Raw genomic sequence first — 27,938 nt, 5'->3', positions numbered from 1 at the left:
TTACTTTGGATGACTTTTTATTTTGCATTTCATATATTATCCAGCTTCACATTCTCACAGGATCAGCAATTACAACAGCCACCTCGTCTCCCAAGTCTGAAAACGGCAAGACAGCCACACAGCTGCGGCCAAAGGCAAAAGCACTGATGTGCTCATGAAACAAAAAAATTGCACAATTTTTTTTCCTTCATTTTTCTGAAACTAACGCCTGAAACAAAGGCTCATTGCTGGAGAACGGAAACCCTTTTTTTCTTCATGCCTCAAACTAAACATTAAACTTATCTGACAAGGCGAACAAGGTCTCTTTAATAATTAATTGCACACACACACGAAAAATCCTTTATGATGCATAAATATTTTGTTACACAGGGTACAAAAATACTTTCACTTTTTGGTTGGTTTTGAAGTACGGAAAGAATGAGGAGCAGGGCAGGGGTGGGGTGCGCTGTGGAGAGGTAAGCAAATTGGGCAGAGAAAGGATTTTCTTAGCAGTTGTTGGCCCCTCTGAGGAGGACGCAGAGGACCCGGATTTGAAATGAAAAAGAAAACACTATCTCTGTCGGGTGGTGGCTGCTGTTCGGCCTGGAAGCGCGTGGGGGTGGTGGGGGCGCCAGGCTGCAGGACCGCAGGGCGGGGCGAGCTGCAGGGCTGGTCCTCACTGAGACAGGGGCTGCAGGGGAGGGTGTGCACAGAGGGACCCGGAATGATGGACCATTGGTGGCCAGGACCTGTTGCTATGGTGACACAATGTGAGAACAAACTGTACACTCACATATACACAAATTTAAGTGTCTTAATTCATGCCAGAAAACATGCAAAATTAAATGCCTCGTTTCTCTGAGGTGGAGCTGTGGAAGCAAGTCTGGACCCAGGGGGTCAGGCCTTGCTCAGTCCCAGTGAGACCTCCGGCCTGGGGCTGGGTGTCCCTGCAAGAAGGCCCCTGAATCCTCCCGGGAGGCCTTGGCGAGGGGCTCTGGGGAAGGACAGGGCTGAGGAAGAGGAGAAAGGAAACAGGAAGCAGTCCACTGAGTCAGGCTTAAAATTCACAGTCTTTGGAGGGAAGCAGCAGCTCTCCACAGGCCGCCTGGGGGCAGTGGAAGCTCAGAGCGGCTTCCTCCCCAGCGGGGCAGGGGCTTCAAGCTGCGGTGACAAGACCTGGAGGGAGGGGAGAGAGGTGGCCGTGAGCAGAGGTGAGGGACTAGAGATGAACCCAGGCTTCGCCCTTGTGAGGAGGCTGCAAGATGGATGGCAGGGGGTGACGGTGGGAGGAGAAGGGGAAAAACCAGCCAGAGTGCCCTAGCACGCAAGCCCAGGTGGACGCCTAGCACCAGTGAGCTCTCCGGCTCAGGCAGAGGGAGGAACCACGGCCCTGCAGTAAGCCAGGCTCTAGAACACTTATCCTGGGCCTCTGGGCCAGCACTTACTGAAGAACTAACAGAACTGACGATATTTCCATCCTTGCTGGGTGGTATCAGAGGAAGGGTACCAGCGCACCTGCAAGAGAAGCCAACGTCAGGAGCTAGCTGTGCAGTCCCTTCTCTTGACTGGGGAGTCTTCAGTGTCCCTGCTGGAGTCCTGGTTCTGTCACTGACTGGCAGACGCCGGGCCACTTACTCACCTCTAGGCATCAGTTTCTTCATCCTGAAAATGGGAGAGCACCACCTGACCTGCCTCCTCCGCAGGGTTGAGGTTCAAATGAGAGAATCGTTACCAAGGTGTTTTATGTTCCACTGAGCCCAACTGTACCAGGTGGACTTTTGGCAGTGGGGGTGCTGGTCAGCATTCTGCCCTTCCCCCTTGACTTGAAGAGCGTAGAATTTCTGACGTTAGGAGAATGAACCTAATACATTTTTGCTCAGTTTCCTTCTGTCTCAGTGCCCTCACCCAAGTACAGGACAGAGATGATGAAGTCACAGGGTGTCCGTGAGGATCAGGTGAGACACAATGTACAAACACTTTAGAAACCAAAGTTGCTGTGGTCTCTAAGGGGTAGGACTCCTGTCCTTGTAGGATTCTCTAAGGAAGTCATGGCTGAGACCCAGCTGATGCTTCCATCCCTTTCCATCCCTCTTGTTCCCTCCATTATCAGCCTCCCAGGTCTACAGATTTGTAACCCACCAGCTGAGGCCTCCAATGGGGGCCTGGCAGCTGTCTCAGCCCTGGCACTTGCCAGAAGGCCCTTCAGAGCAGTAGCCCCTAAGCAGGATTCCCAGAGACGGGTCAGGAAATCATACGCCCTCCCTTTCTAGGCACAGCCTCCCCATGGGTCTGGGCAGTAAGCTATGCTGGGTGCCAAGCCAAGACTGCAGGAAGGCCACCTGCCCCAGTTATAGACAGCATGTCTGCCCCAGCCTAACCCATGGCTGCCTGGGATCAGTGGGGGAACACAGCATCACAAGACCTTGAATGAGGGGTAAGGGGAAGAATGCCCAGGGAGGGGAGTCCGGGGTCCCCTCAGGAAAGGAAGGGATGGCACGCCAAGAGCCAATGTAGAAAACAAGTAGCAGCTGGGCCCACAGACAACTAGCTTGACAGTGTGGTAGTTGGACTCAGTTACCCACTTGGCTGCCTGGAATCCCCACCTCTGTAAGCGGAGAAGATGTCAAGTAATGTCAGGTCGTCTGCGGGCTGATGGAAGCTTCCTGAGAATATACTCCTGTGTCTCCTCCAAATCTTACATGTTTTGTACACCCCAGGACTCTGCTCACCACATGCTCAACAGCAAGCAGAAGCTGGTTACCCTAAAATGCCAGGACACTTGGCATATAGCAGAAGCAGGTCCTAAGCCACCTAACCAATGCCAGAATCTTCCCTGGGCTCCAAGGATGTGGCTCTGCTCTCACCACGACACCGTGGACCCGGGCTGCTAGAACCACCTTGATTAAGCACCATATCACACAGAATAGGAGATCAAGCGCCTCTTCTTGCCTTTGAGCTATCCAGCCTCAGAAGCCACTATTTTCTCTCCTGCTGCCTCAACATCTGGAAGCAGTTCCCTCCCCTCCTGGCTAACAGCCAAGTGGGAGGCCAAGTGGGAGGAAGCCTCTCCTCCCCTTTGCTGAGCTGTGGGATGCACTCCCACCTGGAAGCGTGGCTGGACATAAGAGCTCATTCCGTAAGAGAGGGACAATAAGGAAACCAGCATGTGGCTACCAGATAAGCTTGTGGCCCACTCCAGCTCAGGGAATCCCCCGGTGGACCCTGACCACCACCCCTCACCTGGCTTCCAGCTGGAGCAGCCCTGTGACAAGAGATCCTGACAGGTGAGGTGCCTTGTAGGGCTGGACAAGATGCAAATGTTGGTTAGTGTGGGAAGGGCTCGGAGGCTTCTGACTCTCACCACTGGGGAAGCCAGCGGTTGCTTAAGGGGCTCCCTCGGCAAGCCTGCTTCATGGGGTCCCCCACTCCCTCCATTAGGTGCTGTGACTCAGTCTCCAAAGCAGCAGCTTTCCCCCCAGCCTGAGATGAGCCACTACCCCTTTGGGGAAGAAGTAGAGGAAAACCTGCATTTCTGAGCTCGGGATGGATGTACCATCCCAGTGGACAGTACATACGTGAGGGGCTGCCTTTCCATTTCCTCAGACACAGGTAGAGGCTGGCAGTCAGGGTCCTCTAAAGAAGTGCTGACACCCCCAGGCCCAGGGATCAGAACAGGAGACACCCCCAAGGCCCAGGGATCAGGGCCAGCACATCAGGGAGTGAGTGAGCAGCCCACTCTCAAGGCCTCCAGTTGTTCATAGGGATTCTGGGGGTCCTGAGAAGCCACCGCACAGGGACAGGCCCATGGGCATCTGGAATGACCAGGCTCCAAGAAGGGCAGCATCAAAACAAGAGAGGGGGGCGGGGCACATGAACTCGGTTCTCTCTCAGATCTTGGGACTAACTGAGACGATAGACCAAGAGGTGGAGAAAGGAATAAATCCACATGGGAAGAAATATGAATAGCCAATAAATATGGGAGCCTCACTCATCAGGAAGTCAATTAAAGGAACACTCAGGTTGCCAAGTCTACACTGTGACCTTGTAATAGTTCTAGGAATTTATGATAAGGAAAACCAGCAGGACAGGTACCCAGGGAGGGGTGAACAAGGGCGTCCATGGCAGCACAGCCTATTGGTAGCAGAAAATTGTGTAACAACCTAATTTACCATCAATAGGGAGCTGGACACACTTATACAAAGGTGGGCTTGCCAGGCATCCAGAATGTAGATCTACATTTACTGATGGGAAACAATGGCCTAATATTTAAGTTTTAAACAGATTAAATGTGTAACTTTTATAAAAGCCACCTGGGTGGCTCAGTCGGTTAAGTGCCCAACTTTGCTCAGGTCATGATCTCACGGCTCACGGGTTTGAGCCCCGCGTCGGGCTCTGTGCTGACAGCTCAGAGCCTGCAGCCTGCTTCGGATTCTGTGTCTCCCTCTCTGCCCCTCACCTGCTCATGTTCTGTCTCTCCCTCTTTCAAAAATAAACAAACATTAAAAAAAAAAAAAAAAGATCCACATCTATGGATTTATTTATACACGCACACCCAACTATCTACTAACCCTATGGACTAAAAGTAACTATTTTCGGGGGAGCAGGATAATAAGCAAAGGGAAAAGAGAATCTTACCATCTCCATTATACAGATAAGAAAATAGAGGCAAGGGAGTTCATGTAATAGGAAGGTCATTAGCAAGCGGTGAGCCAGTGTAAAGAGGGGGAAAAGAGCCCCGGTCAAAGATCCCCACCATCCTCAGGTTGAAGTGGAAAATGAAGTCAAGTCTGAGAGGACTCTGGGATGCAAGGGGACACAGAGAATTCCCACTTTTAGGCATGTGCCAGACCCCATGCCATCTACACCTCTTGTGTGCCTCATCCTCTTAAAAGAGAAGTTTCTATCAAGAGGACCAGAAGGTTGAAGAGCACCTGGGTGGCTCAGTTGGTTAAGCTTCTGCCTTTTGGTTTCAGCTCAGGTCATGATCTCATGGTTCGTGAGTTCGAGCCCCGCACCAGGGTCTGCTCTGACAACGTGGAGCTCACCTGGGATTCTCTCTCTCCCTCTGCCCCTCCCCTGCTTGCTTTCTCAAAATAAATAAATAAACTTAAAAAAAAAAAAAAAAGAGGACCAGAAGGCTGAGCAATATGGCCTCACGCTAGACAGAGCAGGACTGAGCCATCTCCAATGCCCCTCCTGTAGGTCTGGGCCCCGCGGCCACATACGGATGCCTTGGCTGAGGCTGAGCTTAGTGGCAAAAGGCATGCAGTCAGGGTATGTATGTTGGGACACAGAAAGGAAGGACTGCTTTTCATCCCCTTTTTCTACTACCTTCTCTCCAAGTCACCTCCTTGCTCATAGGCCCAGAATCAGTTCTGTTGTTCCTCTGGGTTCAGAATAATGCCCTCAGGATGAACAGCATCCACTTCTGGGCAGCACTGTCAGGGGGCAGGGAAGGAGCTCTTGGAAGGAAAAGACACAAATGCTATTACTGCATTTGGTTCGGGCAGTGCATTCTACTGTTGTGGAGACGGACATCCAGAGAAGTCCAGTAGCTGGGACAGAACTAGTTACTACCTCGTCCAATCTCTTGTTGCTAGCCTGCCTCCCGACAAATGTCATTAGCCTTCGAGGTGGGCTTTATCCCCATCCCAGGGAGTCCAGAAACAGGGACTGAGACACAATGAGGCCTCCAGCCTCGGAGAGGACCCTGGGGGTACTAGATAATAGTGATATTAAATAATAACCATGATAACTGGCACTTCTCTAGCATTCCCTCTATGCTAATATCAGAAAAACAAATACCTACAAAGTAGGTATGATTATCACCATTCCAAAGAAATTGAGACAGAGAGGTTAAGTAACTTGCCCAAGGTCATAGAGGTGTTGGAAGAGCCAGGATTTGGACTGAGGCAGCTGGACTGGAGTTGGGCAGCCACTGGGCAGGGACAGGGTGGGAGGGAGGAAGCTAGAAAGGAAGAAAACAAGAGGGCACATAGCCCTGCAGTATGGAATTTAAGGACAGGAAGTAGCGTGCCCCTTTCAGCCAGCTGGAGGAGCTACCCCAAAAACGGCAGAGGCACCTCTGCTTATTAACTTAACATACTATCTCTGGTTCCCAACCTCTGCCTCACCATTGTCATGGCCAAGCATCTTGGAGCAGACGGGGTAGAACCCTCTCCACCTCATCTTGATTGCCCTCTCATTTTACAGACGAGGACACACACAGAGGCCCAAAGGTGAAGTCACTTGCAAAAGATCAGGTAGCGAAATGGTTTCACAGCTAGGATCGGAGGAAAGCGCCCGGCAAGGCCTCATAGGGCTGCTGCAGTGAAACTCCCTGTGTGGCCAGGAGCACTACTGCCAGCCTCCTGCACTCCACCAGGTCACGGAGGACGAGGACAGTCTCCTGGGCTCACCCGCTCTTTACCCACCACAGAACCTGGTTTGTGGTAAATACCCAATCATTTCCCTCTGGGGAATGATCTTTACCACCTTCCTATCCCCTATCAATTTTCTAGCTGCCTGTGGTGCACAGCTGGGGAACGGTGCCAAGTTTAACCACACTTCTGCCCTCAGTACAATCTAAAGCGGCCATGGCCAAGGGGACCTCCCCTGATGGGGGAAAACAGCTTGCTAGGGTAGTAGGCGGGGAGTCTGTACCTTCCACCTCAGAACTGAGTAGATCCAGATGTCACTAAGCCCTTCAGAGGACCTGACATAGACACACACTGAGCCCCCCGCCTTGGGCAGAGCACCCAAGTCCTCCCACCTTGGCTTCTGGTTCCTGTGAACTCTCTCTTCCTGGCTTCTTATATCCTGTACTTCCTCGTGCCCTACTGCCCTGGTAAGGCGACCTCCATCAACAGCAAAGCTCGCCCGGCCAGGTGGCTCTTCCCAAGGCTCAGCTCTTGCTCACTCTACTGATCACAGGCCAAAGTGGGCTTGCCATCACTCCTCAGCCCCCTTGTGCTGCCTGGTGGCACTTTGTCCATACACCTGGCAGTGCCTCCTGTCACTGCACCAGGGAGGTCCGGGCCAGAACGGACCGTGGCTCACTGGCCTCGGGCACCTGGTATGGCACTCGGTGAGTGGCCCAGCACTAACCTCCCCAACTCTCCCCTAGAAGTGCTCATTCCCTCTTTCCCGCCATCCCTGCATAGGTTCACCATGGAGAGTGTCTAGGCTTCATGAAAACAAGCACTAACACTCAATGAGCACTTCGTGCTCCAGGTGTGGGGGGGCTGTGGTGCCGGCCCTTCACAGGTGTTAACATCTAATTCTTTCAACAACCCTGACGCAGATAATACTGTGCTCATTCTTCTAGATAGTAAAAAAGTCAGGAATTTTTAAATGCTTTCTGAAGTTCGTAAAGACCAGAGAGGCAGAGGCAGGCGGCCTGGCTCCACAGAGCACACTCGGGTTGGGATCTGAATTGTGGCTGTCACCACAGGCAGAACGCAGTATGGCACCCGCCTGCACATGTTCGGTGGGTGGTGGGACCATGGCTGGGTCTCTCTCACACTCACATTCTGCCTCAGATCCCCGATGTGGCCTCACAGCTAATCCTCTCCCTCTCCTCTGTCTGATCCGAAGCCCTAAAGAGAATGTCGTGGGAGACGGCAGTTCTGCAGCTCTAGAGGCATGAGTAGCCCTGTGGCCATTCAGGAACAAAGTCTGGCCAGCTTAGAGCCTCCTTCATCCTCTCCCCGCCTCTCCCCCAGAGGGGCTTACCTGAGCATGTAGGGCGGCAGCGGCAGCAGCAGTGGCAGCTGGGTAGGTGAATGCAGCGTGTGAGATGGCTGGGGTCAGCTCTGTGGTGTACAGAGGGTAGGGGGCCCAGGCCTCTGGGGATGCGGGGATCAGAGCAGCCCCCATAAGGTCATCTACAATGGGAGACAACAGCCCCCATTGTCAGAACACTGGTCTCCCCTTCCACTACCATTCCAAACAGAGAAGGGGACCTATCACTACAGTTGAAGCATAAGCTCCCTACTCAGGCCAGACTTCCCTCAAGGACCAAAAGACCAGGGGAAAAAAAGCCATGTTAACTTGGCCTGGCATGGTGAGCATCCTATCTGCTTTAAGAAGCCCTCAGATGAGGGGTGCCTGAGTGGCTCAGTCGGTTAAGCGTCCGACTTCAGCTCAGGTCATGATCTCGCGGTTCATGAGTTTGAGCCCTGCATTAGGCTCTGTGCTGACAGCTAGGAGCCTGGAGCCTGCTTCAGATTGTATGTCTCCCTCTCTCCCTGCCCCTCCCCGGCTCACGCTCTGTCTCTGTCTCTCTCTCAAAAATAAACAAACATTAAGAAAATAATAAATAAAAAATAACTCATGCTCTTTAAAAAAAAAAAAAAGAAAAAGAAGAAGCCCTTAGATGGGCTTCTGCCCATCTCAACCAAGAAAAATCAGAGAAGGCTTCAGAGAAGTTGAGCAATGCTGACAGCTCAGGAGCTCAGTCTGTCCGCAGCCTAGCAAAGGCTACAAGGGGAGGAAGGAAGCACGGAACTCGCAGAGACAGGTGGCTGTGGATACAAGAAGCCTCCTGGAAAGGACTGACTCCCTCAGTGAGAATCTCAACAACTTCCCTCTGTTTGCAACTGCACTGAGGCCCCTTGCCTGGGGCAAGTAAAAGGACAGCAGACAATAGCTGGACAGCAGATGATAGCTCTGAGCACCACTCACAGGGGTCCCGTGCAATGAAGTGTGCTCCTAGGGCGGGGTGAGCGTTGGTAGGATTTGGTGTAGCCATTAGCTTGTTCTTGGCCATCTTGGTGTTGGCTTTGGCAAACTCTAGCCTCAGGGTCTGTGGGTTCTCAGGATCAAAGCGAATACCCTACAAGAGAAGGGAAGGGAAGGAAAGGAAGGAAAAGACTTTACTTTGTAGGACTCAGACAGTCTGTCCACTGCAACAGGTACAGAAGGGCCCCAGAAATGATCTTGCCTAAAAGACTCACCCATGCAGGGGCCAAGACAGACGACACACTGCTTGGACCTTGTGAGTAGTGGCATTTGATAGACAAAGCAGCTAGGGACTTTGCCCCAGATGTTGGGGGATTAAGGTATATCTGTAGGCCCTTTTTAGTGGCATGGAGTGGGGGAAAGTTTGTAAAAGATAGAACAGGAATACTTGTTGTCTAGAGGTCTGTGGGTCAGAGAAAGCCTTGTCTACTCACATTCAATGCATTCTTGGCTGCTTCTGCTCCTGCTCGGCTGTCAAAGATCACAAAACCAACAGGCTAGTAGGAGAAAGAGAGAACATCCTCATATCTCTCCCAACATTCCATTTTCCCCTCAACAATAAAACAAAGCAAAAACAAAAAACAAAAACAACTTCTTGCCTATATCCTATGTTCAGCTAGAACAGTAGAAGTTTCTCATGCACCCAAAGTCTCCCATCCAGGTACTACATTGTGGGAAATGATTCCAATACAGCTTTATCCCACTGCATTAAACATCACCCTCTTGGTAAGTCTTTTTTTTTAATGCACGCAAGTAATTAAGTTCCAGTGTTTTCGCCAGCAAGAAAGGGGGCACCAATGTATTAAGGACATGGGAAGGCCCCAGGTTTGGTAAAGGGGCAACAGGTTGAAATCTTCTCAAAAACCAGAGAGGGAGGACCAGAAGCTGACTGGTAAGGAGAGGGGACCTGTGGAGGTCGCTCTTTCATCAGTTCAGAACAGAAACAAGATGAGAAAGAGCAGGTCTCAGCTGCCAAATGCCTCAAGATGAGGAAAAGGTAGCAGGCTCAGGTCCAAGCTCAGTAGTCGGTCTGGGCTGGGAGGAAAAAAAAAAAACTTTGGAGAGAAATTACCTGTCTCGATGTGAGTTTGATCAGGGACCCTTCATACCCCTGCAGAGAGAGGTGGTTATCACAGGGAAGGTCAGAAGCCTGTTGTGCTAGCCCAGCCACCCATGACGTCAGCCCCCCTTTATCCACCAGTGCTTGCCTGCATCATTCTCACACCACTCCCACCACGTGTCCACCACCCTGACCTCCACCAGTGTTGAGCGCCCTCTGCCCTTGTGTTCTGTATCACATGGTGTAGCACACGATGTGGGCATCGTGCGGTAGCGTTCATCATTTCGTGCGTAAATTCCCACTTGCTCCGCTAACTTGTAATGTGGAAGCACAGACCCCACCTTTTTAAAGTTTTCTCAAAACTTGAACTGAAAAGACTACACTGAATCTCAAAGATTCCTTATATGGCAAAGCCTACTGAGATTCTCTCTTGTTTCCACTTTGCAGATGAGGAATGAGAGGCTCAGAAGGGCTAAGCAATCGACGAAAGCAACATGTGAATTAACACAACCAGGACAGAGAGCTGGGTCTGCGATCAGTTTCTGACACACTGCCCTCTGCCTTCCTGCTGCCCAATCAAGGTCGGATTCACTCCTGATGCTTCTCCTCCATCCTAGGCTCTGCCTGTGGGTGGCTGGGTCCAGACTCACCTTGAACGGCCTGAAGAGCAGGTAGAGTTCTCTGGGTTTAATGTCCACAGGGAGGCCACTGACGAATAGTGTTCGGACCTGGTGACAGAGACCACAGTAGACAGGGATGATAGCTCTTCCTCCAGGAAGGGACTAAAATCCTTCCAGAGTTTAAGGAGGAAATCTGTATTTCCTGGGCTTCCTTTGGAGGCCAAGGCAAATGAACACTCAGAGTTTCATAGTACTTAACTTTTTAGAGCCCTTTCTGTACCCTTTCCTTTCTCTACATTCATCCTGCAGTTGACTCAACAAGCACCTGCTAAGCACCTCTGTACACAGACCGAGCTGAAGAGCTGCAAGAGGGGAGAGCCCTGTGTCATAAGCACACAGATCAAGGATCCTTTTTCAGATCAAGGATTCCTGAGACTTGAAGAAAGCTATGGTGTCTTACCCCCAAGAATATACAAGTCAAAACATATATATTTTTCAGAAGATACAAATGGACCCCAGATTGAGAGTCTCTGCCTAGTCTAGAGAAGAGGCAAGGATGTAAATGGATAGTAAGCCCTATACCACACTACACCAGGAGTGATTTCAACAGAAGGCCTGGCGTGTTCACATCCATCTCCTAGTGCTTTCTACGCTAGATGTAAGCTCTTCGATGGCAGGGAATATGTTGTATGTTTGCCTCTATGCCCAGGTCTTAGCATGGTGCTGTATTAAATGTTTACTGAATAAGAGACCTGGTTAAGGAGTCAGAGATGGAACAATTATGCTGGGTTTTGAAGAAGGAGTATGATCTTACCAGCTTCAAGTGAGGCAGATGATGCTATAAGTTATGAGCCTTGCCCTCAACATGGTTACAAGCTGATGGGAAAGCCAAAGCTAGACACCAGGTGTCCATCCTGTGACTCCAACCAAACCCGACCTCCTGAACTGTGGGTGAGGTCCCTAAGAGGGTTGGCAGACACTCTAAGTTATTACTGCTAGTTAAATGCTGCTGGCACCAGATGCTCAACTAGCAAGGCCAGATCAGCCAATAATTATAACGGGGAGGGAGGATTTCCCATCGTTTAGATCCCTTAGAAATATATATTAAAACTGTAGCTAAGTTGTGAAAAATCCAAATGAATAGAGCTTCCCTATACACTTGACACCTGATTTCAAGTCTCTTTTTTTAAAAAATTTTTAAAATGTTTATTTATTTAAAGAGAGCAAGCCGGGAAGGGGCAGGGAGAGAGAGGGTAGAGAGAGAATCCCAAGCAGGGTTTGTACTGTCAGCACAGAGCCCGACAAGGGACTGGAACTCACGAACCCGAGATCATGACCTGAGCCAAAATCCCAGGAGGTCATGCCCTGAGCCGAAATCAAGAGTCAGACACTTAACGGACTGAGCCACCCAGGCGCCCCTCAAGTCTCATTTCATACCACCAAGCAAGCCAAGCATAGATCTTCTGAACTCACCCCTGCCAGTATAAGAAAAAGCTCATGCGCCTCAGCCTGCCTCCCTGCCCTGTGGCCTTTCCTGATACCATTTAGATGCCCTACCTACAATGGGCCACATTCCCTTCTTCAGAGGCACCAAAAAACTTGCTCCATATTCCAGTGATGGCCTGCCAAACCCATGCAACAGCCTTTTCAAAGTCAGTGGCTTGAATCAGGAGCCTGGGCAGCTAGGCAAAGTTACACCCAATGCAGGCAGGCAGGCAGGCCGACAGGCACACACACCCCCACCACTCTACCTCTGCCCAGTCAACACACAGATCTGAACAACAGAGCCAGGAATGGCAAAGGCAACCACCCCCAACCAGTGTCACCAGCCCCACCCACACAAGAATGAGCCCAGCACGTGGCTAATAAAGAATGGATGAGGACAAGCTTCTTCTCTTGCGTGGGTTTTTGCCAAGAAGCATACCAAGCAGGATCCTTTGCCATTTAGGATGCATCTTCCCCCTTTGGTCATGCTTTCCCTCACCAGACACGCCTCTGCTTCCAGGCCTGGGGTGAAGATTCTGCACATTTCACAGGCCTTGGCAGCTCGCATCACTGTATACACAGTTCTCGAGCATGGCCCTGTTGCCAGAAGCACCTGGGAAAAACTGGACAGCCCGAGCTCCAGGGTAGCGTAAACCCAGCTCCTGGGCTCCAGAGAGCAACAGTCCTCTACACCCCTGCCCCTTGATGAAAGAACCTTACCACCAAACAGAAGTGACTTATTTGGGTCATGCAGCAAACCCAGGTCTCCTGACTACTCATCCAGGCTGCTTTTGGGTGCCAGAACATGGGCACTCAGCCCACCCCCCGAAGATGGACTCAAAGAGCGCAAGCCAGCCAGGGCCCTGCTGGAAGAACCTGGATCAGTACTACTCCCTCCTCCCCGGGACGTGGCTTTGGTCAAAGATGTGGAGCCAGAGCCGCCCCACAGAAACCTCTGCCTCAGTTCTCCCCAGGGGCCACCCATTTCACCCAGGCTAATTTTAAACCCTTCCTCAAATGGCTCCTTTCTGACCAGACCTCCCCAGAGGCCCCCTTAAATAGCAAGTTCTCAGCACAAAATTTCCTGCACGGGCTGGGGGTGGGGTTGAGGGTGAGTATAGGGGAGCTTTCCCTCATTCCCAGTTAGGATCCTTGTTTCCAACCTTCCTGCTGGGCCAGATGACCTTTTTCCTCTGCCTCCATGTTTCAGGTTCTCAAGTGTCCAAAATGCTACAATGCAGAGCTACCACCCTGTCCCTGGCCACCTCTCAGGGAATAAGCTGAGGTCAGGCAGTTATGGATTAGGTGGGAGGTCCCTTTCTGCCAGGTCACAGGAAGCCTAACCTGAATACTCTTCATGGTTCTCACTTGACCTTGGTTGCCCTGGAAGATGATGTGCCCTCTGCCTATCCCCTTGTGCAAACAGGGAAACTAAGGCCCAGATAGGGAGCATGCAGCTTAGGAGCTGAGCTGGATAAGATCCAGGGACCCTGACTTAGTCATCTATGCCATCAGCAATCCACCTTGCTGTGGGGACAGAAAGAATGGTACCCGGGTGGCCTCGCTGGCCCCATGGGTGGGTAAAGAGCTGCCACTGTTCATTCAGTAGCCAGTCCCTTCCCCAGGCACTTGTTTAGGATGCCAGCTGGAGTAATGGGGGAAGAATAAGAAGAAGCCGGCAAACCAGAGGTGGCAGGATGTATAACCTTAGCAGGCTGGTCAACTACATGTGGAGAGGACAGGAGGTTGCAGAGCCCACCCTCCCTCCCGCTCCCAACCCCATCAGGTCCTGCCCCAGCCCCAGCCCCAACTATTCCAGGCCCCAGACAAGCACCCACACAGGCCTGCCTCAGGCAGCTGCTTGTGCTGCCCCTCAGCACTCCCCTTCCCCTTCCTCACTCCTTTTTTTTTTTTTAAAGTTTATTTATTTACTTTGAGAGAGAGAGAGAGAGAGAGAGAGAGAGAGAGAGAGAGAGAGAATCCCAAGCAAGCTCCACTCTGTCAGCATGGAGCCCAACTCGGGGCTCGAACTCATGAAACCACAAGATCATGACCTGAGCTGAAATCAAGAGTCAGATGCTTAACAGATGCTTAACCGACTGAGCCACCCAGGAACCCCTCCCCTTCCACATTCCTTAACTAAAGGGCACTCATCTTGTGGATTCCTCTATTTCTTCACTCCCCTTTCCTTCCTCAGAAATCCTATGGGGACAGGACCCCCTGCCTTACATGGTTTCCACAATCTGAACTTACTCCCTCCACCTGAACTGTATAAAACCCCAGAGACAGGAGCCAAATCTTAAAACTTTCCTATCAACCAAGGTACCTAGAGTCAGGCCCCAGCACTTGAGATGCACCCCCCCCCATCTCTATGCACCTCAGCCCCCCAAAGGAGAAATTCCCAGCCATAGACAGATGTGGCCCAGCAGGGCAAGGTGACACCACACATGGGGAAGAGAACAGGCTTCAGCTGGGTACACCAGAGTCTGTACCCTAGCTTTACACTTGACTTAGGGAAGTGGTTTCACCTCTCCAAATCTCAGTTTCTTCATCTGTACAATGCAGATACCATCTACCTCCAGGATAAAGAGCTCACTTTATGCCCGGCATGTAGGAGAGGCTCAACAAAATACTGGTTCCCTTAGGGCTCCTGTAATCACAGCATTCACCTGCACAAAAACCTCCCTATCAGGTACCATGAGCCATTTATTTATAAGGTTGCCTAGTGAGTCTGGATTGGATCCAAGTCAGTCTGGAGCTGGGAATGCAGATGAGTCAACCTTAGGTAGTCACTGGATTCTTTAGTGTTCCTTCCTCTTCCCCAGGAGGGAATGACCAAGGTGGAAGGCACCATGGAGACCAGCTAGTTCAACATCCTCATTTTGCAGATGAGAAAACTGAGTTTCAGAATAGGAAGGTGACAGAATAAGCTGATGGCACACTCAGGATTCTTTAGGGGACAGTAGAGACAGAGACACACAGTTACTTCTCCAAAGCCTTACAACTCCTGTGTCCCAGGCTGGCACTGGAGATCACTCCTTCCATGCCACTTATTGGAGCCAGTCTCATGGCCATAAGGTGCAACATTCAGGAAAGAGTTTGGGTACAGACAAGGATTCAGGCACCAGTTGCCTACTGATGCCAAGATAGAAAGATTAATCAAAGAATACACGGCCTGCCTACTCCACACGTTTAGTACAAGAATTCAACACACACACACACACACACACACACACACAAATGTGCTCAAGTATTTGAAGAAAACATAAGGGGTGGTTCACACAATCCCAGGCTGCTAGAAGGCACCAAACTTGTTTACCTGGGCCCTTCTCCTTCCATACACTTAACTCTTTCTCCAGAAGTGTCCAGACAACCCAAAGGGTTATACCCCACTCCCATCCTGAAACATGGAAAGCACTGCAATCCTTTTAAAACGGTCATCTTTAGGGGCACCTGGATGGCTCAGTTGGTTAAGCGTCTGACTTTGGCTCAGGTCATATCTCCCATGTCGGGCTCTGTGCTGACAGCTGGGAGGCTGGAGCCTGCTTCAGATTCTGTGTCTCCCTCTCTCTCTGCTCCTCCCCCACTCACACTCTGCCTCTCTCTCTCTCACACAAAAATAAACATTATTAATAAACAAACAAACAAATACTCATCTTTATGGCAAGTACCAGCAGACAGGGCTGGACCATAGTCACATCCTTAGCACAGGTGGAAGGTATGTCTGGAACAGTGTAGAGAAGATATTAGGGGAGAAATGGAAACAGTATGGAGAATCTTTAGAAGTCAGTGAAAGGGGCGCCTGGGTGGCTCAGTCGGTTAAGCGTCCGACTTCGGCTCAGGTCATGATCTCACGGTCCGTGAGTTCGAGCCCCGCATCGGGCTCTGTGCTGACAGCTCAGAGTCTGGAGCCTGTTTCGGATTCTGTGTCTCCCTCTCTCTCTGACCCTCCCCTGTTCATGCTCTGTCTCTGTCTCAAAAATAAATAAACGTTAAAAAAAAAAATTAAAAAAAAAAAAAAGAAGTCAGTGAAAGAAGAAACATGCTGAGGAACAGCTTTTCTGGTGGAACCTGCTGGAAGCACCAGATTCAACATGGATTACAGAACTGGCTAGAGAGATGTGCCCATATAGGTCACTACAGACATGGCCATGCAGCCTTCATGATGGTCAGCAACAGACTCACCCACACTATAGATCCCAGCTAGCATCAGGTTTGCCTAGAGGAACCAAATGGCCTTTGGCACAACTGTGTCCCCCATCGAGTAGGTTTTGGGGACTGGGCTGCTCTTCCTTTAGGCAAGTCCTGCTGCCTGTTCTTCCCCTAAGTTGCTGGGAGTGAAAGGGTTGGGGAGGTCTAGCCCCATCTGCTAAGTCCACACCACAGGCTATCACCGGTGGACAGACTTCCTGGGGTTGTCTAGGTCTTTGCTGTGTCTTCTTGGGCCCTTTCCCACTAGCTAGTGCTGGACCATATATAGTGCCATGGAGGTGGGGGGCACTGCTCACCTCTTCCACAGGAGGCCCCTGAGCTCGCTCCCAGTGCTCCAGGGGAGAGGAAGAGAGGGCAGGACCTGGGGAACTTCCCTCACCCCCAGAATTACTCTTGAGGTCCCTGTGGAGGGAATGTTCCCTAGAAGAAGCCTCTCAACTCACTTTCTAACCCCAGCGTGATAGAGCACCCAGGCTCCCCAGACTCCCTGGCTCTTCTCCTCGGGCCTCATACTGGAAATCTCTTTCTCCCTCTGTAGTCCTCCCCAGCCCAGAGTAAGATCACCTTCTAAAGAGAAGTAGGAAGAAGGACTCTGACAAACTCATTCTTATCTGTGTGTCTGTTGTTTTTCCTTTAGACAAACTGACATTTGTTTATAGATGTTCAGAAAAATGAAATCAAAAAGAAGGCTTTAAGAGCAAGGTGACAGTGACACCCACTGTATCAGCCTTATATATTTTTAACATTTACTTTATTTTAAAAAGTTATGGTTTCTGAGAAAGACAGAAAGAGACAGAGAGAGAGAGAGAGAATGTGAGTGGAGGAGAGACCAAGAGAGAGGGAGAGAGAAATCCCAAGCAGGCTCTGTGCTGTCAGCATAGAACCTAATGTGGGGCTCTCACTCATGAACCGTGAGATCATGACCTGAGTGGAGGAAACCAGTAGTCAGATGCTTAAATGACTGAGCCACCCAGACACCCCTTATTTATTTTATTTTAGAAAGAGAGTGCAAGCAGAGGAGGGGCAGATGAGAGGGGAGGGGGGAGGAGAGAGGGAGAGAGAGAGAAGAGAAGACATGAGAAGAGAAGAGAAGAATCTTAAGCAGGCTCCACATCCAGTGCGAAGTCCAACGTGGGCCTCAATCTCATGACTATGAGATCATGACCCAAGCCGAAATCAAGAGTTGGATGTTTAACTGACTGAGACACCCAGGCACCCCAGCATCAGCGTTACAGCACAAATTCAGGCTTCTGTGGGAAAGGCTTCTAGGCAGGACTCATCCTCTTTCAGTCCTGGTGGACATCTCTCCTGGTCCTTAACACTCATACAGGTAGACCTGTCATTCAGTGCCCCCAAGCCAGGCCAGCTCTCTAGTCAGTGGCTGCTCAGGGGGCTCCCTCCTCCCCAGGGCACACAGGGGACCCAGCTCACCTAGAGGTCCTGCAAGAATTACAGGAAGGGGGCTGCTGGGCTGCTGGGAGAAGGGGGTGGGTAACCTACACAGAGGAAAGCAGCCAAAAGCTTCCATGTGGCACAAGACTGGGGCGGCAGTCAGTGGGGGCCCTCCTCCAATAAAAGAGGACCCTGCGCTCAGACTGGGGCCTGGCCACTCTGCCCTCACAAGTGTGTGCCCTCTTCTGCAATGGGAGGGACAGTCCTGATGCCAAGGGCCCTGTAGCTCCAACTCGCCCCAACTTTTTGACACAAGACTCCCTTCACACTGAGCATTAAACATACAACTTCACAGTTAAGGGCGGCAGCAGGGTATTGTGACTGAGAGGACAGGTCCATAAGCACCAGATTTTGTTATGAGACAGAAAGGGTAAACACTGCTTTCAAAAACAGTGGAATGCTAATAGATATTAAACCCTCTTATCCTTTAACTCTGAAGGACAAGCACAGCCTTCTTCAAAACCCCAGACTTAATCATCGCCAAGACCACACCCTGGACTTCAGGGACCACCCAGCCAGAGGACAGACTTTTCTCCACAAAGGATGCTGAGCTAGGAAAACAGTAGGGCCACCCCCCCCCCACCTTTCCCCGCTCCCAAATAAACACTGTAGGCCCACTAGGAACACTCTGCCCTAGAAGACAGACTCCTGCCTTCCAGGCAAATCCCTGCCTCACGGGGCTGGGACACAGGAAGGACATGATTGGGAAAACTTGACTCTGGGCAATAGATACATCCTACCAAAGAGATAAAAATGACACTTGAAAATGGATTCTTTGCAGCAATCCTTTAGTATCTCTGAAAGTTGGAATTCAATCTGGAAAGGAAAAACTATTTCAATTGTCCATTCCATCAAATAGTTCAAGTGATGGGCTCACTTTGAATCCCCCCACCTACTCGATGCTTATTGTGAGCTCTGGTGTCATCTGGATGGAAAACACCACTTAGGGAAGGGAGTGGGGGGAGAAGGGAAATCCAAAAAGGGAAAAACAAGCCTCTCATAAGCCACTCCCACATCCTTCCCTGACTCCCAGCCCTCTGAAGCAACTGAAATGCAGAATATTTGAGCTGGAAGAAACCTTATTTTTAGATAAGGTAAACCAACACCCAGGGGTCCAGTGAGTTGCTCGTGGTCACTGAGCATGTCAGAAGCAGCCCCAGGGTCCCCAGGTGCTCGTGAGTCAATGCTCCCTTGCAGACCTTAACCTTACACACCAACTTACTCAGACCCCAGTCAGGTCAGCCTTGGGCTCCTTGAAAATAAGTGGCCTTGGGGGCGCCTGGGTGGCGCAGTCGGTTAAGCGTCCGACTTCAGCCAGGTCACGATCTCGCGCTCCGTGAGTTCGAGCCCCGCCTCAGGCTCTGGGCTGATGGCTCGGAGCCTGGAGCCTGTTTCCGATTCTGTGTCTCCCTCTCTCTCTGCCCCTCCCCCGTTCATGCTCTGTCTCTTTCTGTCCCAAAAATGAATAAACGTTGAAAAAAAAAAATTAAAAAAAAAAAAAAGAAAATAAGTGGCCTTGGGGCACCTGGGTGGCTCAGTCATGATCTCACGGTTTGAGTTCAAGCCCCGCGTCGGGCTCTGTGCTGACAGCTCAGAGCCTGGAGCCTGCTTCAGATTCTGTGTCTCCCTCTCTCTCTGCCCCTCCCCCACACATGCTCTGTCTCTGTCTCAGAAATAAATAAACATTAAAAAAACATTTTTTTTTTTAAATTTTTTTTTTTTTCAACATTTATTTATTTTTGGGACAGAGAGAGACAGAGCACGAACGGGGGAGGGGCAGAGAGAGAAGGAGACACAGAATCGGAAACAGGCTCCAGGCTCCGAGCCATCAGCCCAGAGCCCGACGCGGGGCTCGAACTCACGGACCGCGAGATCGTGACCTGGCTGAAGTCAGACGCTCAACCGACTGCGCCACCCAGGCGCCCCAACATTTTTTTTTAATATATAAAAGAAAATTAGTGGCCTTTAGGCTCTGACCTAAGGGGCCAGAAACAGCCCCTTGCAGAAGGTTGATTCAGGGCAGGGGGGTTTGGGGTATGCTACTGGATGATGCCATGGTTAGTTGTCAACAGCATTAAGTACAGGGAGGTGAAAGGCAAGACAGACAGCCAATTCCCAGCAGCTAAGTGGGAGCAGCCTTGTGTCCCACTGACTTGGAGGCAGGGGCCGGAACAGGGCCACACACATGCCTCAGACAGGGCAGTTGGGCGCATGTGGCCCCAGGAAGCCCCAGGTCCAAACGGAAGCCCAGGCCACCCCATCCTGACCAAGGGAGTTTTTGAGATGCAGCCTGCGTTACATACAGTTTATGGCTCTCCTGATACAAAGATGCTAAAGGTCCTTTCTAAGCTTGCACCAACCACCATCACACCCAGCTCTGCTCTGTCTTCTCCAAGGGGAAGAAACCCCATTGAGAATCAAGAAACTCGACTCTTGCTCAGCAAGAACCTGTTGATCAGACATGGAAACAAAACAACCATCAGGAAACCTGGGTAGAAGTCCTAGCCTGACCACCAGCAGGCAGGTGGCTTTGTGGCCTTCCTCTGCTGCCTCAACTGTAGAGGAAGGGTGCACTAGCCTCAGGGCCCTTCACATTCCACCTTGTAAGATACCGAGGAAGTAGGAAAAGGTGACTGAATCGCAGTATAAGACTTGGGCATTGTCCTCCTCCATCTGCTCGGAGCTGAAGCGCTTCCCTTCTGCCCACAAGAAGGCAAAGTGGTGAAAAAGGGAATAAAGAACAAAAGGGTGACAGAGCAGAAAGTCAGCAGCCAGGTCCTGGGCCAAGGTGGGCTTGGAGGTTTGAGAGGGGTCTCTGCCGGGGCAATGTTGGGGTTGCCAAAAAGAAACCTCAGAGCAGTCTCCCACATATACCCCCCTGCCCAGAGATCTCAGAGGCCAGGGTTTTTTTCTTTTGTGCATGTGTATAGAGGGCAGGGTGGGGGATGGGTTCTGCCCAGGTCTCAGGCTTAAGCTTGGCACCAGCAGGTCGCTCTTACCCCTCCCGGGGAAAGAAGTCCCTCTGAGTGGGGCCACTTGACGAGAGGTGGATGGAATGTGGTGACATGGCCCGCAGACGCAGGACTTATAAGGGCTGAACAAGGACACAGGGAAAAAGAGCAAACAGATACAGCCAGACATTGGATGTGAATCGAGACACACGTTCCCAGAACCCCAGTGCTTCCCATGCTCCTTCCGAGGAGCTCTGGGCTGCTCAGCTCCCAGACTAGGACGCTTCCCAGCTTCTAGCCTCCCTCCACATAGGACACCTCCAATGCCATTAGTCTGACCTGGTGTGAAGTCCCAGGCTTAGGATCTGTTCCACAGCGTTTTGCCTGCCCCTGCTAATTCCAGCCCCAAATCAAAGGGTGTGGCTCTCAGGACCCATTCTGGGCAGCACTTTGTGGTTTCCAGGTCTTTCATACCTACCATCTGGCACGTGAGCCCGGCAATCCTTTGATCTAACAGGCAAAGAAGTACTGGCCCATTTTACAGATGAAGAGCCAGCTCAGGGATTAGGTGTCTGGCCAGCCAGTGGCAGAGCCAGCAGTAAAATCCAGGTTGTCTGGGAACCTGAGGCACTTCCCCTATAGCCTGCAGTGTGTACTAGAGTCCAGACTGTGTGTGTACAAGAATCAAGGGAACCAAGTTGGGATGGTAAGAAGTTCTCTAAAGGGTGGGACAGGGCTGGGTATGTAGAGAGTGTTAAATAAAATGGCTTCAGACCTAATGCTCCAAGCTACTTCTAGCCTCAGGAACAAAAGGCATAAACATCTTGGGAACACACCTGGTCAAAAGTCTGTTGTGAGTACCGGCCTACGCCTCATTTACAGGGAACCAGATCTAACTGTGTGAACTGCACCGTGCAGACTCAGTGGCATGGCTGGGTGACTGCTTTCCATTTGGTTCCAGACAGTGCCAGGGGCCAGGGTTTTCAAAGGCCACTCAAGTGGCAGGCTCACAGGGCCCCCAGCATGGAGGCCTGCTGGGCAAGGCTTCCTTCCCTTCTATGCCATCCACCTCCCCATCCCTCCTGGGGCTGTGGGGTCAGCCAGCGCAGATCCATCGCTTGTCCCAGTGCCTGGTAAGGGCTGCAGTTGTCCTCACTGAAACACACCAACCCATGCATCAAAGAGTTGGCCTGGGGGAATCTTACACCCCTTCCCCAGCTCTGAAATCAACACCTCCAACCCTTAAACCACCTTATGGTATTCCACTGTGAACATAGCACTGAGCCTACCACACCTGTATACTACCTGAAGGAAGCAGATGAAGCCTGAGAAGGGATGTTTCCTAACATAATGCTACACTGTTCAGGAATGGAAGCTGCTTCAAGGGCCTGTATTCTGGTTTGGAGCTCCTCAGTCACAAACATCCCAAGCTGTGCCTGGATATGGCCACAACCATACATCAAGAATGAGGACCAGTCTGGGCAGAAGTTCTTCACACAGCCTTCATTTCAACAAACATTCTCAAAAAAGGGCCTTAGATCCTATTCCAGTAATCTCTCCTGACCACCTCCCACTCCACCAATAAAAGCCCAAACCCACTTGGGGAAGAAGTTGGCTAACCACAAAAGGGAACTAGGTACTCCAGACACTCATCCCATGGCCTGGTCCAGGTCAGGTTCTGTCCTTTCTCCCTGAGAGTCCCAGGCCTGTTCACAATTAAACAGGCAGCCTTGATGACTTCTGACAGCCAAGAGCCTCTGCTCAGTCAGCCGTAAATGACTAAAGGCCATGGCAGATAGACCTACACAGACCCTCCCACTACACACAGCCCTTGCTATACCCAAGAGGCCCCCAGCACAGATGGATCCACCAGTGGACTCTTCATGAAGGGAGGACCCCACCTGTCAGCCTTGGCACATCTCAGAGGTAACCATATTTTTTCCATCCAAGGATAGGATGGGGAAGCAGCGGAAAGAGGGAAGCCATGTTGTCCCTGGGCAGGGAGTAGATGGGGTTCTGGCATACAGAGCTTTGTGGACTATCTATAGTTCTGGCCTCACAGCAGCATGGTTTCTGAAGTCTAGTGATGGGCTCTGCCCCACTGCCTCATGGCTTTGCCAGGAGTGTGAGGACCCCTCTAAGGCAGCCATGGTCAACGGCAGAGAAACTAATACGGTAGCAGATGTCAGTGCTACCCAAAACCAATGGCCCAGCAGAGGCTGGGGGCCATTGGGTGGTACCAGAACCTAGCACTCTAGCTCAGCTCTGGGTAACCAGAGGTTGGAGGCCATGGAGCAGGAATCCAGCCCCCAGGCCAGGTGGGATGGACACCTATATCTCTCAGGACTGTCTGGAGCCCCAATGGGATAAATGGGTTAGAGACCATGAGAGCAAAAAGCGAGGCACCCGCACTTCATGTCTTGACTCCACTCTGAGTACTCACCAGACCCTCTCTGGAGATGAGAACAAGAAGAAATCATTATGTCCAAATGTTCAATGGATTTAGAAGCTGGTTCCTACTGGGATAAGCTAGCCAGGCTGCCCATGAGCAGGGAAGGAGAGGAGGAGAGCCAACGGAATGACCCACCCCCACAAAAATGACAGGCAGCTGCTTTAGAGTGGGTACCGTTTCCTATTTAAGATGTCCAAAGCATCAGGGTACCAGGGCAAGGGGGTGGGGTGGGGGAAGGAATGAAAGCAGTAAGCCCCTGCACAGGCAACAAGGGGTTGTATTGCCTGTAGGGAATTGAACAATAATAAAATTGACTTGATCTCATTTTATTATCACCCTGCACTGGCAATTCTAAATCCTGTTGGTGATAAAGATGCTCCTTCTACAAGGGCTGCCAGCTCCCATCACCCAGTCTTCAGATACCTATCCCAGCCCAAAGGGAACTAATCTGGAACAGCAGGACCCAGAGCTCAGGCCTCAAAAACTTTAGTTGCAGGATCTTTTTTCCCCCTATCCCCCAAACTCACCAAAACCCTAGTATAAAACAAAACAGCAGATACAGTGAGTGTGTGGTTCAGAGCAAACTCTGGGTTCAAATCCCAACTTACCTACTAACTACATAAAAGTTATTTAACCTGTCTCAGATTCCTCATTTATAAAACAGTAATGACAATAATTCACAGTGCTGTTATTGTGCAAGTTCAAGGAGGTAAAAGGGTGAATTACTTCAGGTAATACCTGACTCAAACACTGTGTATGGGCTTACTACTAATCGGACAGCGTCTCTATTAGGTTATTTGAATAGAGAAGACACATGCACAGCAACCCCCAGGGAGGAAGGCAGCCCAGCCTATAGCATCTGCCTGGATCTACCTGCTGGGACCCTGTGTCCAGGTAAATGCCCAGAAGTATAGACTCCTCCCTACCTTCATACCAAAAAAGAGCTTGCAGATACAGCATCAAGACGCCCCAGATTTTGTCAAATGTTTTTAATGGCAGAGAAAAGAGGAAGTGGCTGAGTCATATGCTGGGCCCCAGAATTCCTTCACCTTCATCTAGAGTGCAGAGACCTCTAGAGGACACACGGTGGACCCAGGGGTGTCCTGCCTGCAAGGAGCCACAATGGCCTAGATCCACTGGATGTTGTGGACAAGCAAAGATGGGAGTGGGAGGGCAGTAAGGGGCCAAGACCCTCCAGTCAAACTGTAGCCCCTTTGGCTGCCATTAATGCCTGCCTCTCTACAGTTTACCATTAGGCTGGCAAAAAAACTTCAACTCTTAGAAACTTGAACTCCACCCACCCAAGATTCCAAATACTACTTTCCTTAGCAGCCCCTCCCCACAATGAATAATTACTGTAACTTAGTATTACTTTGTACTATGAAATTAAAGTCTCCATTTTCAAAATAGACCGTTTTCAAACCACATGTACCCCTCCCCAGAAACATTGTAACTCTCTAGCCATCCCTAAAGAATCACTAAGACAAGCTTGGGTCTGGGATTCTACAGCCTCACAGGCAAGCCTGTCCTGGGCTGTCTGACCTCACCTTCTGGAGTTCTAGCACCAGCTATGACCCGCCTGGGTTAAGGTAGAGGCTCTAGACTGAAAGGGACACTCAGCTCTTCCCCTGAAGACCCTCTCCTTAATTCCTCACTGCCCTCCTTAGCTTTCAAAGGGTAGCAGAGCTTCTAACACCTCTCCTTTCCAAGTGACAGAAAATGCCAATTTTCCCAACTATGCATGATCTCAGGCACTTCACAATGTGGCCCCCAGTACTGCTGAAAGCTAGCAAACTCCTGGAAGTCATGTGGCTCCACAATCCACCTCTCACTTTTACACATGCTATTCCCTCTTCTTGGAATGCCTTCTGACCAGCACAAGTCTAAGAACCTCCTACTGAGCTACATCTCAGGGAGGGCTCACTTCTACCTTCTCAGTGGTACCACTGCATCACTTGGTGATATCCCCTCATTTCACCACATCCCATTCCCTCCTGGCAAGTCCTTCTCACCTTCCAGTCTGTGATCTTTCACCTGGAATCCTGACCCCTGGTCCAGAAAAGGAACCTAATGCCTGTGATAGAGACAAAGCCCCAGTGGGTAGGGTGGCCAAGCAGAAGGAGTCAAGCCCATGCAAAGGAGCTTAAAATGAGGAGCCCCACTGATACCCCTTCTGGAACCACGAAAACATACCCCTTTCTCCAGAAACCTAACACCTTTAGAAATGAGTAGGGGGAGTAGGACTCTGGTTCTCTAGGCTTGCTTTACCTAATCTCCAACAGCCAGCCTGGGTTAGTCATGAAAGTAAACTACCACTGCTAACAGATTCCCCAGATGGTGGCTCCTGGGGGATGCAGAAATGACTGCCTAGGGGACATCGAAGCTAAAGGAAGGAATCCAGTTCCAGCTCAAACCAGCAATTCAAGATGGAACCTCAGTAGGAGAGATCTTGGCCCAGAGGGCTAATGAGGGGAGGGGGCTCATCCTTGCCATTACCTGGCCAGAGCAGACACTGGGCTCCAGGAGATTCCCAGAGCCTTTAGTTTTAGACTTCTATTAAACACAGGGCTGTGCCCCTCCATCAGCACACGGCAGCACTAGTGCTATAACCCACCTCTACCCGCAAGGAGAAGTTAACAGGGATTCCACTTCTTGAAGATCCTGCCCTCTCTCTCAGAACAGGCACTTAGAAAAAAAGTGACCAATACTTCAAATGCTTTAAGACTTTAGCTTGGCCACATGGTTCACCCTTCCCACTTCAAAGGGGTAAGTCTGAGGGTCAGCACAACCTCTTGGGTAAACTCCCTGTTGAAGTCAACCCTCCAGCATTAGCGGTATTCTGGGTCCTTGCCCAGCTTCACAGGAGATGGCTTCCCTCTCCCAGTTTCAACCCCCAGGAGGCCAAGCAGCGATCTGCCCCTCCGCCCCCGCCCCTGCAACACCAGCAACCCTGTCACCCTCCCCCCAACTCTCAGGCGAGATTCTGAACAACCAGGTGGCATCAGGATGGGGTTAAGGTTCTCATCAGTGCCACAGGCCTGTCAGCATGTCAAGGTCCAAGGAGGACAGGGCCTTCAGGAAGCAAAACCACCCCACCGCTCTGGAGCCCACACAAAACTAGCGGACAAATGTCAGGCCCTCCCTTTCCACCCTTCAGAGTCAAGAGTTATATATTCCCCCACCCTCCCTCCCTCCCTAAAAAGTGAGATCTAGACCTAGATTCTCAAGATGCCATGCCATTGGTGGACTAGGGTTGGCAGCAGGCCTCTGAATTACTAAGAGTGGGAGCTGGTGGTGTGACCCTCCCACCATCCCTCCCACAGTGAGGAGCCCAGCCCAGCAGTGGGCCACTGCCGCCATTCTGCACCAAACCCAGAGCACGGTCAGCCGGCACCACCGCCACTACATTGGAGGGAGGTGAGGGAGGTCAGCGACACCAGCCTCCACCAGGGGATCTGCGGTTTCTCCCCCAGACCAAGGGGAAGGGAGCTCAGGGTGGATAACTGGCCCTTGGTTTCCTGGGCAAGAGCTTGCCAGGGCGCGGCAGGAAGGGTCTCCTAGCCTTGGAGTGACACAGCAGAGGCCAGAGGCCCCTGGAGAGAGATGCAAAGCCTGTCGTCCCCTTTCCGCATCAGTTTTTGTCTCTGTCGGCCCAGCTCCTGGTCTCCATTCGCCACCCTCAGCCTTAAGGCTTCTATTCACCACCTCATCATCACCCCTGCCACACACCCTCCCCGATTTCGCCATCCCATTAACCACACAGCTGCTGCTGATTCCACGAAGCCAAGCCGCCTCACACTCACTCCCTTCCCCTACTTAGCACATGTCTGGTGGACAAGATAATGTCGCCTTTCCTTGCAGAATCCCACCCAGGCCAGCTCTGGGGTCCTGGATTGCCTGCTGGGGCAGAACCGGGGTGGAGGGGGGTGGCGGGGGAGAGGGAGAACCGGGAACGAAGTATCTTTAGGCATCTCTTTCTCAACTCTAATTAACTGCCCCGCTGACCTCTTTGCCAAAGCCCAGGTTCCGGGGCTGCAAGCAAAGCCCGTCCACCTCCCGTGACTACAGCTCAGTTACAGTGAACCAAGGTGCCGGGCAGCCGTCCCGGGCCTCCAAGGTCACCGGGAGGGGTCAGGGTGGAAAGTGCAAGAGGGTGAGGGTGCCGCCCGCCCGTGGTGCTAATCCCGCTCGGTTCCTTCCAGCAAAGGCGGGAGTCCCAGCAGTACCGGAGGAGCTCCTCGGGTAGCGGCCCGGGCCAAGAGTGGAGAACGAGGGACGCGCGGGCAGCAGGCGTGGGGCAGACGCCGAGCTGCTCGCCCACCACGGGACGCACGGACGGCGGCCGGCGCGCGGCCCGCCCCGAGCCCGGGAGGGCGGGGAGACAATGCCCGCCCGGCGGGGCAGTCCAGGCCGCGCGCCCCCGCCCGCCGGACACGGGCTGCTCCTCCCCGACCGAAGGGCAGCGGCGGGAAAGAGCCCCGAGCGATTGCCAGACCGGCCCCGCGCGGCGCGGGAGGCCCCGCGCGCCCTATCCCCCGCCCACCTCCGCATGCACTTCACCCCAAGTCCCGGGGCCGCAGACCCACCTCTTCCTCCAGAGTGCCGCCGGAGCCCGAGCCCGTGCCGGTGCCCGTGCTGGTGCTGTGCTCGCCGTCCGGCTTCAGGTTGCTCATGGTGCGGGGGGTGGGGTGGGGGTGGCGAGGGGAAGGGAACGCTGAGGGCGAGCGCGGCGCCCGGCCCCGGCGAGGAGGTGGGAAGGGGCGCGGTGAGCGGTGCGCTCCGGGAGTGCGGGGCGGAGTGGCGGTGGGGGGCGCACGGGGCGGTGAGAGGGGCAGCCGCCGCGTCAGGCTGGGGTCACATCAAGTTTGGCGGGTGCGGGATGTGGGGAGGGGGTGCGGCGGGGGAGGCACTGGGAACCGGAGCCGAGCCCGAGCGGCCGCCGCCTCCGCCTTTTCACTGCGACCGGCGAGTGCGCCCGCGGCGGC

The 27,938-nt window shown here is 52.0% G+C and overlaps 1 protein-coding gene across 1 annotated transcript; it reads right to left on the bottom strand.

Annotated features, from left to right (window-relative positions):
- On the bottom strand, positions 1 to 27,938 carry RBPMS2 (RNA binding protein, mRNA processing factor 2). The gene is made up of 8 exons (XM_030317938.1): positions 27,540 to 27,938; positions 10,432 to 10,509; positions 9,794 to 9,832; positions 9,156 to 9,218; positions 8,665 to 8,815; positions 7,714 to 7,865; positions 1,425 to 1,494; positions 1 to 1,155 (listed from the first exon to the last, which is right to left on the bottom strand). The coding sequence occupies exons 1-7, from the start codon at positions 27,624 to 27,626 to the stop codon at positions 1,432 to 1,434; spliced, it is 633 nt and encodes a 210-aa protein (XP_030173798.1). The 5' UTR covers positions 27,627 to 27,938; the 3' UTR covers positions 1 to 1,155; positions 1,425 to 1,431.

The sequence above is a fragment of the Lynx canadensis genome, chromosome B3, assembly GCF_007474595.2.
Source record: "Lynx canadensis isolate LIC74 chromosome B3, mLynCan4.pri.v2, whole genome shotgun sequence".
In the NCBI taxonomy this organism is placed as follows: Eukaryota; Metazoa; Chordata; class Mammalia; order Carnivora; family Felidae; genus Lynx; species Lynx canadensis.
Note: the sequence above shows the minus strand (reverse complement) of the source record. Positions and strands in the feature narration are given on the sequence as shown.